This window comes from Haliaeetus albicilla, chromosome 14, assembly GCF_947461875.1.
Source record: "Haliaeetus albicilla chromosome 14, bHalAlb1.1, whole genome shotgun sequence".
Classification (NCBI taxonomy): Eukaryota; Metazoa; Chordata; class Aves; order Accipitriformes; family Accipitridae; genus Haliaeetus; species Haliaeetus albicilla.
Genome location: NC_091496.1, coordinates 31,571,921 through 31,590,670, shown reverse-complemented (window position 1 = coordinate 31,590,670; position 18,750 = coordinate 31,571,921). Strand labels below are relative to the sequence as shown.

At 36.0% G+C, this 18,750-nt stretch overlaps 1 protein-coding gene across 47 annotated transcripts in view; it reads right to left on the bottom strand.

The window, feature by feature from the left end:
- The window catches only part of NRCAM (neuronal cell adhesion molecule), a 165,745-nt gene that overhangs the window by 51,476 nt on the left and 95,519 nt on the right, over positions 1–18,750 (bottom strand). For 37 of the 47 annotated variants that reach the window (XM_069802146.1, XM_069802153.1, XM_069802148.1 and 34 more), the window contains 8 exons: positions 17,946–18,051; positions 14,886–15,082; positions 13,844–13,966; positions 13,294–13,464; positions 12,770–12,826; positions 10,572–10,683; positions 8,407–8,591; positions 6,834–6,965 (listed from right to left, as the gene is read on the bottom strand). In XM_069802146.1, the coding sequence (XP_069658247.1) occupies positions 6,834–6,965; positions 8,407–8,591; positions 10,572–10,683; positions 12,770–12,826; positions 13,294–13,464; positions 13,844–13,966; positions 14,886–15,082; positions 17,946–18,051 (1,083 nt within the window). The remainder of the gene's footprint in view (positions 1–6,833; positions 6,966–8,406; positions 8,592–10,571; positions 10,684–12,769; positions 12,827–13,293; positions 13,465–13,843; positions 13,967–14,885; positions 15,083–17,945; positions 18,052–18,750) is intronic. The other 10 variants (XM_069802157.1, XM_069802163.1, XM_069802159.1 and 7 more) reach the window with 1 other exon arrangement.

The following is an 18,750-nucleotide window of genomic DNA, read 5'->3' as shown; positions in this document are numbered from 1 at the left end:
GTTTTATCCTTTCCTGTTGAAGTATTTCATTTTCCCTATCAATTTTAATTGCTGGTCAATGTGCATTTATGCAAATTCAGGAAGCTAAACGCAATGAAGAACAGAACAACTGTCAACTGATGATGCAGTATATAATATAATGTTATCAGTCCAAATAAGTGATACAAACTTCAGCCTCATCTGTAAGAAAGATATGTATTTTGGGCAGAAAATTATTAAGACATGAAATTGGTCTACTGACTTTAAATTCTTTAGCTCAGATCTTTAAGCTCTGTGTAAAATTGGGGAAAAAAATCCATTGCTTGGAGTTGTGGGTTTTTTTAACTCAAACATAAAAAGAAATTTTTTATCATGAGGGTGGTCAGACCCTGAAACAGGATGTCCTTGGAGATAATCAAAATCTGCCTGAACACAGTCCTGATCAACCAGATGCAGATAACACCCTACTTCGAGCAGGCAGGTTGGACTAGATGTTCCTTTCACCCTTGACTATGCTGTGATATTGTGGTTTTAAAATCACCTAACAAACAATGTAGATTGAAAATAATTCACTGGGAAGGAGGTATATACCTTTGATTGTGATTCTGTAATTTGTTATTGTTTAAAAAAGCTAAAAATGTAAAAATCATCATTCCTTATATTGTTACCACATTCTGAAATACAACGAAGTGAGTATGAGATCCAGCTGACATGTGAAGTTCTCAGCTCTGCTAACTCAGACTCCAGGTCCCAAAGGGCACTGAACTAGGGTGGGTTTTGTTGCCTGAGAAGTATGATATAACCTAAGGGAGTATATATTTTTTCCCAGAAGCATGTTACGGATTATAATCATAGTTTGTAGGATATGTGACTACTAACTGTTTCTATTCTATAGTGAAAATGCTGATGTCATCCTCAGATGTTGTACTAGAGATTCCTTCTGGCTGAAAACAAGCTGGAAAAAAAGGGGCAAAATTACTCGCCTGCTTTTCCATGTATCAATGAGAACACATACATCTTTGGCACGTGTAAGAGCCAAAGGTAATCTTACCTAGATCAGTAAAATGTCACATAAAAACACAGTGAAAGCAGAGAATAATTTCTCTTTAGAAAAGAGCAGAAATATTCATTGCTGTCTTTATGTGCCTGCATCTTCTTTAGCAAATCAAAGTTATGATTCAGCAGTAATCAGTCCTGCTATGCATTCACAGTGACTATGTATGATTGTTAGAAAACAAATGTAATAACACAAAGTCTGTTGTTTAACTGTTACAGTGCTTAGTCACTTATTTCTTTAATAAAGCTGAGCTATCATTTAGCATCAACAGCAGAATATTAGTTTCTCAGAGAAGCTGAGACAATTATTTAATTTAGATTTTGTGACGGATGCACTCCTCCTGTTTGAACTAACTGAACTTTGGTGCAGGCAGGTGCTCAGGAAGTAGGCCTAATCAAAGTTAATCCTATTGTGTGAGGCTATCAGTGAAGACTCAGCACTAACCCCCCCAAAAAATGGTTTGGCTGGAGACTGGGCTGATAAACGGCCAAAACTGCATTAACACAGCAGAAAACCTGACTACAAATCAATCACTTTGCACTATAAATATCTGGAGCCATGAGGGCCCGTTGAGCTCTCCCTCCACAGCAGCTGACTGAGCGGTGGTCAACTCCCCTTGAGAAGGGACACCTCTCAAGGTTACCCCTCGAGGCTGCGAGATCCCTTACCTGACACCAGACATCAATGGGTTGGTAACTGACATTGTTTTGCATGCATGTAACATTTAAGATACTTATAGTAAGCTTTCGCAATAATCTTTGTATCCCATACTAACTTTAAGTGTAGTAGAGTACTGATCGCCAATCCATCTGTACTTATTAAATATTTTACATACATAAATTTACTGATTAGAACTCAATAAACTAACTACTAGATCAGATCTGAGTGATCTCTGACTCCTCTTCTGCAAGAGATTTTTATGCTGAACATTTGTTGTTGTAGTTCTACTATTACTATAATTCTGACCTTAAGATTATGCACAAATAATAGTGAATGTAAATGGGAGCATGAGATCAGTACTGGCTCTTAAGCCATGATTTTCAACAACTCAAACTTCAGTGATAGCTTTGAAAACCCTGTTATTGTGGAAATATATGAAGAAAGCAAAGACAGAAGGTTAGGTGCTTTTCTCCTGATATGAATGTAGAAACATATGGTCCTTGTATAGTGGTGCTCATGTATGCTTTTAAAGTTCTGACAGGATCACAGGATCATCTGTTATTATGGTAACTTTTGCTAGAAGTATCCTATCATTCTTCTTGACCTGCTTATTCTTCTAAAAACTCCCATTCCTGACTAATTTATGAATATGGCAACCATTTTCAAAGCTAGAAAAGTCTCTCTGTGCTTAAAACTAACTACAATTGAATGACTGAAATGGGATTTTTTTAAAGAATTATTTGTATAATTTTGGATATCTATTAGCTTATGACAACAGGAGAATGTGATAGAACCAGGACTTAACATTATCAACCAACCAGCCAAGAAAAATGGGAGGAACGTCCAGTGTGTAGTCATTGAGGTGGCTTGATAAGAAGATATGTCGCATATGGAGGGACCTCCTAGTTTTCTGTAGATCATAAATCATACAGTCTATGAATGAGCATCCAGTTAACATTCCTCTGGCTGTAGCTGACTTTCCTTGTAACATCTGAAAGCCCAAATCAGAGGCTATTATGCAAGACAGATCTGTTCTCTCACATCTCTGATCATATTGACTGAATACCATATTACGTATTTAGAGAATGTTATCTGGCTAGAATCCTTTTTTCTTCTTTTTTTTTTGGGGGGGGGTGGGTGGGCAGGCTGAAAGCTATGCTTTCGGAGTTGAACACAGAACTGGTAGTGAAATACCAAGGGTGGGCAGTATAATGCATCACTTGAGAACTTATAGAGTCAAACCAAGACTGAATCCAAGCAAGAAAACCAAGAAACTTAAGTAATCCAGTTTTGCTTCACTCTACCTCTTACAGTGAACTTACAAAGACTTAATTCTGGAAGAGATGCAACATGGAAGAAGATGCCCTTTTGCTTTCCTTACCGACCTCACTTGCTTCTCAGCAAAATATTTTCCTGTGAACATTGAAATCCTTGTTTCCAAGTTTCTGATTCTGATAGCAGTATTACCTGCAAAGGGACAGCAGGCTATTACCTGCACTAGCCATGACCATCCTTTATCTTGTGCAGAATAAAAAAACCTGATTATCAAAGGTTTTCATATTTGCTGCAGCTCCTACACCAGATGCACAGTTCCAACACAATGACAGCAGAAGCAGTGGATAAATGTCTGCCCTGGCAGTCCTCTCCTCTCCAAGACTGAACTCCTCAGGGCGTCAGAGTCCAGCAGGATTTCTCCCCACCCTCCCATGGCTGTGGTGAACAGCTTGTGTGTGTACTCACAGAGAACATGATGGATGACAAATCTCTGAGCCAGGGATTATCAAGGCCTTTCACGAAGGAAATCTAAGGGCTAATGTTTCTCCCTTCAATCTGATTACTAATGGAGACTAACTAAAACCTAAGATTCAATGTGAAATGTGATATAAACAAGTGAAGAACATGTTGAAAGAAGATAAACAGTGCCTTTCAGGGCACTACTTTGTATAAATCTAAGTGTGTGTATTTAATATTTAATAGCTCATCATGAACTATAAACCACTGAACCAATAAATTAGTCTTTTGTGCAGTATTTGCAATGCCTTTCTGAAGTCCAATTAAGAAAGTGCTTCCCCTTCCCAATTAATCTGGGCTGTTACTTTCTTAAAAGTTGAGATACTTCATGCATGGTTTCCCTTTTGTAAAACCATGCTGAATATCTAAGCAGTAAAACACAATGGATTATGCAGTGGTATAAATAATGCAGATCTTGAGTGTTAACTGAAGCACAAGGCAAGGCAGAGTCATGGCCTGAACTTTCAATTGCTACTTGCCAAAGTAATTCTAATTGACCTCAACGGGATTGTGCATGTGAGTTCAAATTACTCCTGTGAGTAAATATTAGGAGGTTAGGTCCTTATCACTGTAGCATGTCTGAAACAGCTTTCTTTTTAGACATGCTGGAGTTATTTTAAGCATTATTGTTGAAGAAAATTAATTAAAATATTTCAAAGAAACCTAAAATCTTCCTTTAAATATATCTTCTTACTCTGATTAATATAATCTAGAACAAAATTTACACCATTGCTTTTTTTTCCATAGGTGCTTAAGATACACCACATTTTCCTTTATTCTTCCCTTTTCCCTATTGGTATTTAAGCCTCAACCTTTGGCTGAGATATGGACGAATGGTTCTTTCTTCAATATTCCCCATTCCTTGTCTGACTCTATTATGAAAAAACAAAACCGGAAGAATTAAGCATCTCCCAGTTGCGCTTTCCAATAGAAAATTAAAGTATTGCAAACAGATTACTGGGCCACAGGAGGCACATTGTGGGATATATGACAGCAGGCTTTGAAATTCAAATGTAGCTCTTTTTCTTTGAAATCCTGCCATGGGTGTAGCTCTCTCAGCACTGCCCTGAAGCTGAAACAGCTGCTTTAGTTTCCTTTTACAGTGATTTACTAATCATTCAGTTGGAAGGAGAGGGGCTCAATTTTATAATTTAGTAAAAAGCGAACAAAAAGGCACACTGTACTTGGTAGTTTCCAGACCAGCTTTTGATAACTCAGAATAATACAAAGTCACAAGAATCTTAAGAACTGCACTTTCTGTGATCACGATGCTTCTCTTTCTTAGATACCCTGACAGACTCAGTGTACTGGAGCATCCAAACAACTTGCACTTAAATATTTAAGGTGGATAAAACTTCAGCTTTTCTCAGCAGTGAAAGTGACCTTTAACATAAGGCTGATCTACCCAGTCGTTTATTTCCTGTGTTCCGTTCTGTTTGGTTTTGGGGTGTTTTTTTTTTTTCCTACTGAGGTTGAGTGGGTAATTTAATTAAAGTCTCTTAATTTTTACTGAGTTCCCTTCAATAACACTCCGGTACTGATTCCTCAAGGCCAGCCAGCCAATATAAGCTGCCCTCATATTTGGGAAGTTTGGTGGCATCCTGCAGCTGCATCTGAACACTCTCTGTTTCTTAATGTTTTACTGCTATCCTGCAAGAATGCAGAACACATCACTGATTTCTGGAAAATGTACTTGTCTGTCATTTGAACAGCATGTCCTACAGCTTTGACAAGGAAGCAGTGCGAGGCAAAGGTTGAATCTCATAGCCAGGTGAAAAAAGATTTTACTAGTCAGGAGGCCTGAAAAGAAGAGTTAAACTATCAGGACAGCAGGATAAAAATCTCCTCAAAACAAACCAAAAACCTTAATGGTAACTATAAAGAAAATAGTAAGGAAGATGAGATGACTGAAAACCCAGAAAGGAAAGAGCAGGACAGGTACCAAACTTTGATTATAAGGCACACGTTATTATATATTTAGGTACAATATATACAATACAAAATTACAGTGATATTTTCCTGTTTTCCTGTAATACCATTGTTTGATGAAGTGGTTAATGTCAGCTTATACTTATTTAATGAATTGAAACTTTTCATTTTAAATCTCAGGCTAGACATCTCAACTTACATTTAATTAGGATTCCTGAAACAGGTTCTTTGCTAAATATTTCTGTTTCAATACATACCCTTACTTTTCCCTCCAAAGGTGCATATTTTTCCCTCCAGTTCAGTTTAATCTCTCTTGTATCCCAAATATTTTGAATATATCTAATGAGGGTTCACATTTACCTGTTGCTATTTCCTAGATTCTCACTGCAGAGAATCCTCCTCCATGTCCCTAACTCCATGATATTTACTTCATCAACAGACTTAAACATCTCCTGAAACTCCTGAAAGTTACACTGTCATACTTTCAATAGGTCAGCACAGACCAGTATTTCAGAGTAATTATCTCTCACGATTCGACAGGGTAAATTGTCTGTTTTTATAATATCGTTTTGTGAAAGAGGAAGGATAAAGGCAGAAGAACCAAGTGTGATTTTCCGGTACAGGCTATGCCGAGTGCAAACCCAACAGACAAAGGCACTGCAGTGTCCTCCAGCAAGTTCTTCCCAAGTAAAGTTGTGCTATATATAGCAGCTATCTTGTGCCTGTCATACAGCATTGTAAGTCATAACACTGCAACAATTAAGTGACTCAATCACCAATTCAGGGTTGCTTTTCTTATCTATGCGCACAGAAACAGCTGTTTCACTGCCTTAGGGGTCCCTTTTCTTTGACACCTACTTGGCACAAGCTGTTTGCCAGGCACTTGCTGACGCATTCAGTCAGTTTTGCTGCTCCTGCTTTTTAGTGCTGAAGCCTGGAAGACTCAAACATACTCTAAGCTGAAAATCCTGCAAAAGTGCTCTGTACATCCACAGGTGTAGGAGTTGACTTTTTGTCACCTTCACAATTCCTAGACAAAATCAGTGTTGCGGCAAAGGAGAGATCTAGAATACACAAATGCCATGGCAACACAATGGTAAAAATTACACCCCAGCAATACCCCGTCAAAGGGGCATGGTGCACCTTTGTTACTGTGGCCCCACTTCCACAAGGACACTACCAGCAGAACACCAGACAGAATAACCAGGAGTACAGTCACAAACTTAAGTGCTCTCAAGCACATCAGAAGCACATTTTGTTGTTCCACTTTTATGAACCACAGTATTTTTATCACCTCATTTAAAATTTAGTATTACCTGTCAGGCAAATACACGCTCTTCATTTATATTTAAAAAAAAATCCGGATATTCCTCATATTCTCTTACTCATCCTCCCGTAAGGTAATTAAGAATCTTACTTGCTATGGGAACGCCATTTGCTAACCAGCTTATATTAGGCTTTGGGTTGCCATTAGCTCTGCAGATCAATGTCCCATCTTCTCCAGGAGATAACACCAAGTTTCTGGGTGCTGTTATCCAGTATGGGGCAGCTGGGGTTAGGAAGAGAAACCAAGAATTGTTTTCCAAAATTATGTATAGAAAATCATAAGGCACAGTCACGGTAACCAGAAGATAATTCAAAGAAGGTATGTATAAATATAGACTTATACTGTTAATTTTTTTATTTATTTATCTATCTATATATATGTGTGTGTGAGATACTCAATGATTAACCGATAGATTATACTTTGGCTAAACTGAGCTCTTGGTTACCCATGGCATTACAATTCTGAGATAAGCAACATGAGGTTCTTTGTTTCATTTAGGTTTGCCTGCTTTGAATCTAATTTGCCTTTCCTAAAGAAAGCAAAATTTATCTGAGTATGGCATCTGCAGAGACTAGAGTGTCTTCTGATTAATTTTAGAGATATCCATGCTCACAGTAGTTAGACTGTTAGAACGGAATTTAGGTTTGATTACATAAAAAGATTTCATGTCAAGGGTGAAGTTTAGAAATGGCAAAATCCTCTGTCTCGCTGAATTCAATGGGTGATTGCAGAGGGGCCAGATGTTTACCTGAGACAGCTGAAAACACACAGCGATCAAAATGGATGGAACACTGTCCTTAGCAAAAGATATTCCTCTATGTCTCTGTCTCTTACAATAACTAATCACAAATAGCATATGTTATCACGTCCTGCAATTAAATTTCAGATTTTGGATTGATGGACAGATGCAAACAGAAAATTAAATTTCTGCTCTTAAAAAGGAGGTTGAATGTGATCATAAAATGATGCTGGTCTACAACAAAATAAATGGCTATTTAGCATGCAAACTAAGCACTACAGTTGATTATTTCAATGACTAATTAGCTGTCATTCCAGGTTTTTTCTTTCATGGTATTCAAAACATACTTACAATTCCTATTTGGACAAACACACTGTAAGTGTTTTTAGAACTAGTAAGACATCATCTTGAGTAAACAACATGAAGGTAGAAAACCAGAAATGTCAATTAAGAGAGAAAAAAGAAGAATATAAGACCATACAACAATAGTAAAATAAAGAAGAGAAAGAATCTGGGCTATACGAATGGAAAGCAGAAAAGATGGAGAAAATAAGGAGATGAAGAAGAGAGATGGGGAGGAAGATACAAAAACAAGGGAAAGAAGTATAATGACAGATAATCAAAGGATCTAAAATAAATGCAGCACTAGTACATGCTAAGAAATGATTTTACTACTATTACAGTACAATCTCAATTTAGCTTTATGCTTCACAAAATAACATATTAAAAAAAGAAAAAGAGATTAGAGATAGTAAAGTCCTTCCAGTGGTAGAATTCAGGCGGTTTAATGATCACTTCCTCAGGTTTTTTTTTCTTTTTGCCATTATCATTTATGCTTTCAGCTATACTTTAGCCTAGAAAGCTTTCTGCAGTCTTGCATTATGGACACTGACAATACTACATTAAGAATTATCTTAGTATTACCTTTTACAGTTACCGAAATGACATGATGAGCAGAACCTAATATATTTCTTGCTATACATTTGTAGTTCCCAGAGTCAGCTTCAGAAACATCTATAATCTTGAGAGTTTTCTTAAAGTTTTCAAAAAATGTTCTGTTGGCTGGCAGCTCCCCACCCTCTTTAATCCAGCGTATTACTGGTGTGGGTCTGGAGAAGAAAAAGCACAGATCGAACTTAGGGACTGGAGAAAAGGAAGGCGAGAGTTCAATACATTAATTGTTGAACATATATTTTACAAATAATTATTTTAAGAGCCTTTACCCAGATTCTGGGGCACATCCAGCAAATGTGCAAAATATGCCAGCATTTGTTTCTAGGAAATGACAAGCCTCACTAACGCTGTCAATGGCCATCTGTTCGTAGGCTTAATAATTATAGAATACATTTGTCTGCTGATTAATCCAGAAACTGTGATGGTTAATAAATGAATACAAGTGTATTTCAAATCTTATTACACTTATATTTTTAAATTGATGCTCATGGTGCTTTAAAAGGTTGCTTCTAGATAATGACAAGTTTGTAATTGTCCTTTGTGTGAGCAATATCCTAATGCTTCATGAACGTCATAGAGTTTTACAGCAGAGCTGTAAGGAGACAGAAATATTTTCTATGAGAAATCAAGAAGAAAAGCAAGTGCTGAGTCAAGTATAGCTACTCATCACCGCACCATGTCTAAATCTTGGCTGTGCCCCATGCTGTCCACTGAAGTTGAAAGTTGTCCAAATACATGGAGATACACTTTTAAAATTACAAGAAATTTCAACGTGTTTCTTACTGAGTAGAATGTCCTCTCTCAAATAGTAGTGACTCAAGGCAAATATTCCCTTAGCAGTCTAATATCACATATTTTACAACAGAGACACCTAGCAAAGTTGACTTTTAATTATGGTATCAGTAATTAGGAATAGTTATTTTAAACAAAATCTGAATCTGGCCCTTTGTGGACAACTATGTAGGCTTCCCTCATTGAATTTATTTTTTTTTTTAAAGTCACGACAGCTAAAGACACAAAACCATATAATGTATAATATTCTATTTTTTCCCCCATTTTTATCCAGCCATTTTACTGGAGTTCGGATCGCTGAATACTGTTATTGCAGGGTTGTCAAAAAGCATGCAACTATATCGCAGATGTAGATTACCTGAGCTGATGCTACTCCCACTCATAGGTGTGGTTTTGCTAGTGGTGCTGATGCAGACACCTGAGCAGACCACAGCGGAGACAGAAACACTGCACTGATGCTTGTATCAAGCCACGTCAAGCTGTGCATGAGCGTGCCCTATGCAGCTTATGCAAGGGAACACACATGCATGATGCTGTGCTGCATCGTTTGCAATTACTGGCTTTCCTCATGGCTACCTCAGAGCACTCTGCATTATATGCTTTTGTGCACTGTGAACATGTTTACAGTTCCTGAAATAGGTACTAACGATCTTCCACGTCTGCACTAACCAATCTATTCTCAGATTTCCTCCTGAGAATGAAACTGATTTAAGATCAAACTAATTCATTAATTTAAATTGCTCTTTAGTCATTTTTTACTTGCACAATAACCAGCAGAAGCAAACTTGCATTACATCGAAGAAACAAGTACCAATTAAACTCAATTACAATGAGAAATTGGATGTAAGGAGCTGAAGTTATGTTCTAAAAACTCCCACCTAGCTGATCTACCAAGTAATTATTAGCATATGCAAGCAGCTTTTTCAGATTAGAAGGCAGATTCTTATCTATTTTTATATAACTTGAGAGCCTAACGATTGTAAATCTAAGAAAAAAACAGAGGCTTGATTCCTGAGTGCAATTCTACAAATGTGTGCCCAAGTTTACCCTATAGCATTCCTTGCTTGTATCCTTTAAAAAAAACAATGGTACAACCTGAATCCTTTGTGGAGGGTTTGGGGATATGAGAAGGCAGAGGCCATACTCATGTTCATGGTCAGTTTTTAAATCTGCTGATGCCCAAGTAAATGGTGGGCTTCCTTAAAAGACCTCTTTCCATTTTACATTTCTGTTTCTTTGAAATATCTAAGCTTATACAATGGTGACATTTTAAACATTTCTGAAATGTTTCCCTCTGTTTCTGTATTTTTATTTAGAAAAATACTCTCTAAAAAGTAACTCACAATCCTGCTGCAATGCACTCCAACAAAAGCACATTTCCTCTGAGTTCCACTTTGGTACTTGTGCTACCTGTTGGTGTTAGAAGAATTGGCTGCCTCTCTGTAACTGGCTTCGCTGGAACAAGAAAAAATAAAATAATTAATTTCTAAATTTTATTTTAATAGTGGTCAAATGCATACATCCATTCTCACATTTTGGACCGAGATTTTGCTCCACATTGGCCATTTAATCAAGAATCATTGTGTTACACAGCTACACAGCTCAACAGATTAGGTTTTTGACAGACATATCTCAACCTGTTAAATGCTATAATTTTGAACACATACATGAAAAATGTTATTATTAAAGATGAGAGCAATTGATACATAGTTTTTACATAGGCAACTATGCAGCCTGATGGATAGATGCTGAGCCTTAATCCTAAGCAGCCCCTATTTACTTAAGCAGAACTGTTATGGGGAATAAGAGGTCAGTGATGTGAGTCATAGTGTAAGACTGAAAGTTACCAAAAATTTCTGGGCTTCCATCAAAACACAAACAAAGCAAAGTTATTGTATTCAGAAATATAAACCAAGGGGTTAATAGGTACACTCCACTTCGCAATATGCTTTGTTTAGTATTTTCTAGACAATGTAAGGTGTCTTTTCAGAAGTTAAGCCTTGTATTCTCCTCTTACTATACATTTAACTTTAATACAAACTGTTCCCCAGTCTGGTAATAAAGAACCATTGATTAACCCACAAGAAATAACCACAGTAAAGAGACAGCTATAAATATAGGGCCAATTTCTGACATTATACTCTGTTGGCTTCATAGAGTCAGAATAAGAGTGCTTTCTGTAAATACTCCAATGTTCTTTCATAGCAATTTTAAAATACAGGATTAAATTGCTCTAAAGTGCAGTAGCAGTCTGAATCATTACAGTAAATTATTGTATTTTTTGAAAATGTGAGCAGAAACATAATAAACTCTTGTTTATTAGGGTACAGGATTTACTGATAGATTAACATAAAAGAACACTTTATTTTAATACAGTATGTGCTATGAATTCCTTAAAAACTAGTACATGAACAACCTGAAGTTGGGAGAAAAGGGTGGTCTAGAGTCAAGAACGCAGTTGATAGTCACAGGCAATAACCCAGTCAAACTACCCAGTTTCGGCACCACTAAGGACTGCTGACTCATTTTGCAAGACTATGAAAATTTGTAAGAATTACCTCTGGTATTTCTGAGTTGTGAGCCAACCAAATAGTGTCTTCCTCACTAATTGTAGCTAATATATCATTCTGTGTTCAGGTACATATTTCTTGTTTGTTCCTGAATGACATCTTATTTTTGTGCAGAGAACTAAAATATTCCGTGCCCCGTTTTATTTTAGATACCCATAAGTTATGGTTTACTATGTACAAAGCCTCATTTGACAAGGAAAAAGACAAAAATAGAATAAATATCATGTATTTTCTATCTATCTCACACAATATCAAGTGGAGAGTCTAGAACCTCAAGTGTTACAGTATCAGTGTTGCTCCAAAGTCAGCCTTGCTAAACACACGTACACCTGTTTAGGAGGATTTAATTCACAATATACAAAAGACCATTCAACACAGGTTAACGTAAAGATCAGCTTAAACACCAGACAAACAAAACTCATCTTTCCCCTATGAAGTTATTCATACAGATAGTATTAAAGTGTTTAGATTTTAATTAATTCCAGTTTTACACTTATGAAGTATGTTAAAAAATGAATGGTACATTCAATAAGCTATTAAATGTGAAGTGCATCTGTTAAATGCTTAATTGTTGTTATTTATTATGCAGCATATGATATTGAATAGTCCTAGTGATAATGAACATATCAAACTAATAGGTAAATTGGAGGAAAAATATTAAAAAAAAAGCAACAGTACAGAAGCAATCAAATAGGCAATTTTTAAAATCTGCCCCAGTGTGAAAGCACTCATTTATTATAAGAGCTTATATTTTTTATGAGCCATATGTTACAATAACATTGAAACATTAAATATTTTAAAGGATCACACTGTGCAGTCCCTTTCTAAAGTATGTATTATCACCAGCACTAATAGATACGTTTATTAGAAACTGAAAAGGGAGCAAAAGGTTAAGTAGCCATGGAGGTGAAGTTAGTTAACTAAATGCTACTGTGAAACAGGGAGTATCAGTGGGGACCAGTGTAACTCACCACCATAAATATCAGTGTCACTCAAATTAGCAGCTATAGTGTCATTCAATGAATCCACTGAAATAAACAGAATATCATGAAGAATACATACAAGAGGGATAAATCAAAGTATTGGGAATCAAAAGGTGATGATATGGCCACGGCGAGTTAATCAAATGATTGATTAATTTGTTTCAATAGTTACAATAATCATAATAACTTGATATTCTCGGACATGAAAACCATCTGAAAACTGTTATTTTTTACACTGTATTTTTGCAGTATTTCAAATCTTACAAAACATTTTTTCAAAAGACAAAGCCTTATAAAGGGAAAAAACGATAGCTTTTAATATGAATTATATGTCAGGAAAACTGGAGATTACATTTTAATTTTACACAGTAATGTAATTTATTTATTCAGAATTCTTATTCAGAATTAAAATGACAAAATTCCCTAGCGTAACACTACTTAACTTCAGCAAATAACTTGAGAATTTTGGATAAATACTATGTAAGTATGTAATTAGGTAATGCAATACCTACTTGAAAAGACTTTTACAGAAATGGGTTGTTTCTGCTGTATAGTTTGCGTATGATTAAATCTTGCATAGCAGATATAGTCCTCCCGGGTATCTTCTGGTTGTACATTAGAAAAATAAAGGTCTCCATTTAGACCTTGGGAAACTCTTTCACTTTGAGGCAGCCTTTGGAAAGCTAAGAGAAAACAAGAACACATTTATCTCAATTAGAATACACACTCCATTATTATGATCTGCAGACTCCTCATTCACTCCATTACGCTGTTTGTGGGTTTGTAAATACATAGACCTTTCTACGTTTCCTCTCGAGCTCCCTTGTCTTTCCATTCTTTCCCAGTGGGTTAACCTACAACTTACATTAAGATCTCCAGCTGCTTTTGGCTTCATGCTTTTGGGCTGCACGTTTGCTTGTTTCTTCATTTCTACAGAAATGGAAATTCTTTGAATTTTAACTTAAAAGGGAAACTCCACCATCTGTGGTCTTGGTAAGCAATGATCAACTATGTAGCAAAACTGCAAAAAGTGAACTAATTCTGCATAAAAAACAAACTCACCGTTATCCATCCAAAATATTATAGGTGGTGGTAAACCAACAGGAGGTCTGCAGTGTAGTACTAGTGAATCACCTTCTCGAACATGATTTGGTTCTAGTTTTTCTTTCGTCCACAAAGGGGATCCTATAGAAAGTAATTTTAACACACATACAAACTATGGATTGATAAAAATTCCAGAATTTAAGGAAGAAATGCACATAATATTCCAGAAAAACAGAAGAACGACATGCATCAGAATGTTAAGTCTTTCATGTTTACTAAAGATTTAATTTTTGTTCTTTTATATGCTTTCTTGGGAGAAAAGTAGGTTTTCTTTAAAACATTTTGTACAGCAATGATTTGCTGAAAGTGTAATCAACTGATTCAAATTATTTTGGCTACTCATGAGAAAGGTTCTATAACAGTATCTTGGAAAGTTTTAACTATGATAATAAAAAAAAAAGTGATGCACTAAATTAGGAAAAAAGGCAGACATTCCTGAAACAGTATTATACATGCACAGTTTTATTAAAACATGTGAGAACAGCACAATTTAAGCTCAGAAGCTTGAAAAACTGATCTAAGATAAAAATCACATAAAAGCTGTAGAAACAGTCTACCATTAATCAAAATTTTTTAGCTTCATCTTCTTTTTGGTCCCAATATGTTCTGTATTAAAGCTATTATAAAAAATGTGGAATACACGCATCAGAAAGAGAATAAAAATTGTCCTCATCAATGATATGTATTAAGAATTTAAACATTTTTTTCTAATTGTAGCATCACATATGCAACCCAATTTTAAACGATAGGTGATCCAGACATACAAAAAAAAAAACCAACAAACCAGGAAAGCATTTTAGTTATTAAATTTTCTATGGAATATTAAAGAGAACATGCAATACATTATTAAATCTGAACATCAGAAACTATGCAATACCTTCTAACATGATCACTTTGATGATTAAATTTTTAAGACAGGAAAAAAAATAGTGAAGCATTTGTAAGAAAATAAGCAAACCAAAGTGTTTCACATTTTATGAACATTAAAAGCTTCACTTACTAGAAGGCCTTATAACGATATTGTTGGAAATGGCTGCTCCTCGTTCATTCCTTGCTGTACACTGGTATACTCCTTCATATGCTTCTGCCTTCCCACCATTCATAATATTTATGACAAGGGTCCCTGAATTTGGTTTCATTGTTACCTGTGCATCTTTATCTATATCAAAATGAGTTCCATTGCGTGTCCAGGAGAAGCTAAAATAATAAAAATAAGTAAGTTTCTTCTTCAGTTGTGTTTTGTAGATTGTATGGAGAGAAAGAAGAAAAAAGTAATTTTCAATAATGCGTGGTATTTTTTCTTTAGCAGATAAGTAAGCTTTTTCCCAAACTAAATTAACTAATAAAGTAATAGAGCACATTTTAATACAAGAAATCTGGCAATATTTTAAGATAAAAGGCTTGGCTGAACTTGTTAACAGGAGCCATTTCAAAGTCAATATTTTTTTAAAAAAATGACATTAAAAGATTCTGAAGTTAATCGTATATGGAAAAGAGCTGATTTTCTTTCTACTAAAGATGATACAGTAACATCTGCAAGAACTGATATTGCTAAAGCTGCATTAGCATTTCCATTATAAAACCTATTGTTGAAAGGGTTTATAAACCTGCCTTTAGAAACTTGCTCTGGGCTGAAATGTGTCATCTCAGGTCCCAGCAGGAGACCATTTCTTTTAATTGGTTTGGCCATTTTAAAGTTATGCAAGTGAATTAAAGACTGTGTGGTGAGTTTGATTTCTTTTCACTACTCTAACAATCATGATTCTTTAAATGAAATTTTGCAGTCTTATAGTCCATAATTAATCTAGTAAATTTATACTGGTGTTACTCAAAGCAAGAGATGTTTTGAAAAGTAGTCACTAAAAATGAAGAGTATTAGAACTCATAAAAAACCATGTAGAAAAGCAGAGATTCACAGTCTGCGACTTATTCTAGCGTAAACACCAATTTCTTACTTACGCTTTGTTAATGGCGAAAAGTATAGTTGCAGAGAGCTAGACCAATGCCTGTGAAGTGCTGAGCACTCACAGGTTCAAATGTTGTGAACAGCAATTTTTGTACTTACTACATTTCAGCTTCATAATCTTAAACACAAACACTATATATGCTTACTGGTTAGAATGCTTCCTAAAAGTACAAACATATATGGTACTAGAAAAGCTCAAATTTTAAGTTGTTTAAATTGTGCTCTGACCTTCTGCAGTAGGAGGGCAAGACTGGATGTGCTATTTGCACAAGAACTGGACCTGACCAGCAGCACAGCACCACAGCACCGCACTGCAGTGTTTTTGGGAGGACTACTGTGCACAGTGAACTAACAGTGAACCTGTTTCTTATGACCCTGCGGGCGAAGCTGCAGAACGTGGGGTTTCTGTAATCCTCTGCTACCAATAATACTGAAGGATACAGGGAACTGTCACGTAGCCTCAAATGAGCGGTGGCAAATATGGTACAAAACCCTGAATTTGAGATGCATGAAAGTCAGAATCTTTGCTGCTCAAGCTATAGGTAGCAGCATATCCCTAAACTTTTATGCCAGCTGCTCTCACCCATAAGAAGTTACCCAGTTTTAACAAACAATTCACACTCCCGGCTGAGGAAGTTCATCTTCAACTTCAGAGCTTTGAAGCAGCTCAAGTTCCAATAGGCATTTGCAGGTCATCAAGACTGATGGACCGGACTAACTATTGTAATAAATTATTTGGATGTCATATCTTTAAAAATAAGCTAAACTAAGCACAAGCTTATAAAACTCATTAGAAAATTCTGCACTTAAATCCTGTCACTTCCTCTGTAGCAGGGGAACAAAGTGAGATGCAGGTTTAATGGGGAAGATGAGGCAGAGAGCCCTGGCACATGACTCAGATATGTCAGTCTCACAGACAGTGCTCTTGTTCTCTCAGATAAATCCAACCCAAAAAAGGCATTCAAGAGAAATATCTGCAGAAGCAGTACTGTTGTCCCAAAGCACACAATAATCATCTGATCCTCCCGGCCAACACCCAGACTCTGGAGAATGGCATTGTGCCTGCTAAATTAAAAACGTGGTAGCAGCTTCATGGCACTCCTACAATTAACAGAACACTAGAAAGGGTGACAGAACCACAGATAATCACCATCTTCTCCATTCCGCTGCCCAGCATGATAACGACTGTGATCCCAAGGCAACGAGAAGGAATAATGTAGAAAAACCCCTGGTTATTCAGAGGAAGTACATTTAATGAGCTCTATGTGTGTCTGAATGAACAATTATAGACTGACCTTGCTAATAAGTTGTAGCATAACACTACTGAGAGCAGAGAGATGCACATATCTCTTCACAGCCTCTGAAATCAGAAGCAGTTACTAGCAATGCCAGAATGGATCACAGCTACTGCTGTTTCCAGCGCAGGTACGCAGTATCTTGAAACGAATAGTTTTCAAATATTTCAAGATACTGAAACAGGGCCTTAAAGTGGAAGACGATTGGGAATCTGATCTATACAAAGGGTTATAGTTTCTGCCAAAACCAAAAGTTAAGGCTATTAGGTAGACTTGGTAAATCAAGGCTACTGATCATTGAAACTGATACAAATTACATAACTTCTGACAAAATGCTTATGTATTTCAAGATGAGCCTCGTAAAACACAATGATTTACAAAACATTAAATTTATTAGTGTTACTCTGAATTTATTCGATGTCCATTCTTCTTAGACGCTATGCCTAAATCTGGAATATGATCCAGTTGATAGTATGGGATGCCTCTTTGAGCTTTCCACAGGCATTTACCTATCTGCTCCTGTAATAATCGAGTATTATTTTATTGTTAGAGCTTTGAGGAGAAAAAAAATACTACAGTTGCTTGATGACTATGAAAGTTTAAATGTCAAGTATAAGAAGAGTCAAATTTATGCCACTATCTGGTAGCTGTTTAAATTACAAAGGTAGGAGTGCGTGCATGTTTCTGTGTGTGCAAGCACATACATATGCATATACTTGTTACTTTACAAAAGTTACATTATTTTCTCCTAGTTTTCCTATGCTGTAGGCCAACAAAAGCAAAACAAAATGCTACTAACCTAGGAGGTGGCTTTCCTTTTGCTTCACACTGTATTACAATATTCTCTCGAGGGTCAACAATGTAATCTTTTGGAGATTGCTGAGTTATCGTAGGAGGTTGCGACACTTCATTATGGAATATAAGAAACAGAGAGGAATTTAACAATATTTTCAAAGTATCAGCAAGACAGTTTTGTAAGCAGAGAAAGCAGAATTGCTGTTAGCAACCAAATCATCAACAGAAGACTGGGATTAAAGTATCCTTTGTATTAGGAGGCTGAAGCCCTCTACTCTTGTAAATCAGTGTAGCTATACTAACGTCCAACTGAACTATGCTGATTTACAGCAGATGAAAATCTTGGCCAAAAAGTTTAATGAATATCATTTCTATACATCAGTTTTCAACAGATTTTCACAAAACCAAAGGGCACTTGAATTCTAAGTCCAACATACCCTAAATGAAATGTTGTGAGACATATACCCACACAAAATGTTTTTTACCACACAGAAGGAAAAAAACATACATTGCTTTGTATTTCTAAATATTTTATGTATTTCCAAATTCTCTATGTGTGTAAACTTTTCACACATTTATTGTGCTTAACATATTGAATTAATATACAAAGCATGCTTTTAGGAGCTACTTTTCAGGAGTAAAAAATGTGTTATAAGTAAAAGACTCTGTAAAAAATGACAAAAATAGTAACTAGTTTCCAAATAGAGTAAACACGTAGGAGAAGTCTAGCACTGATTCTCCTTTAAAAAACCCAACAAAAATATAGTCAATCTTGTGAATTGCCCCAGGAGAAACAAACACTTAACATT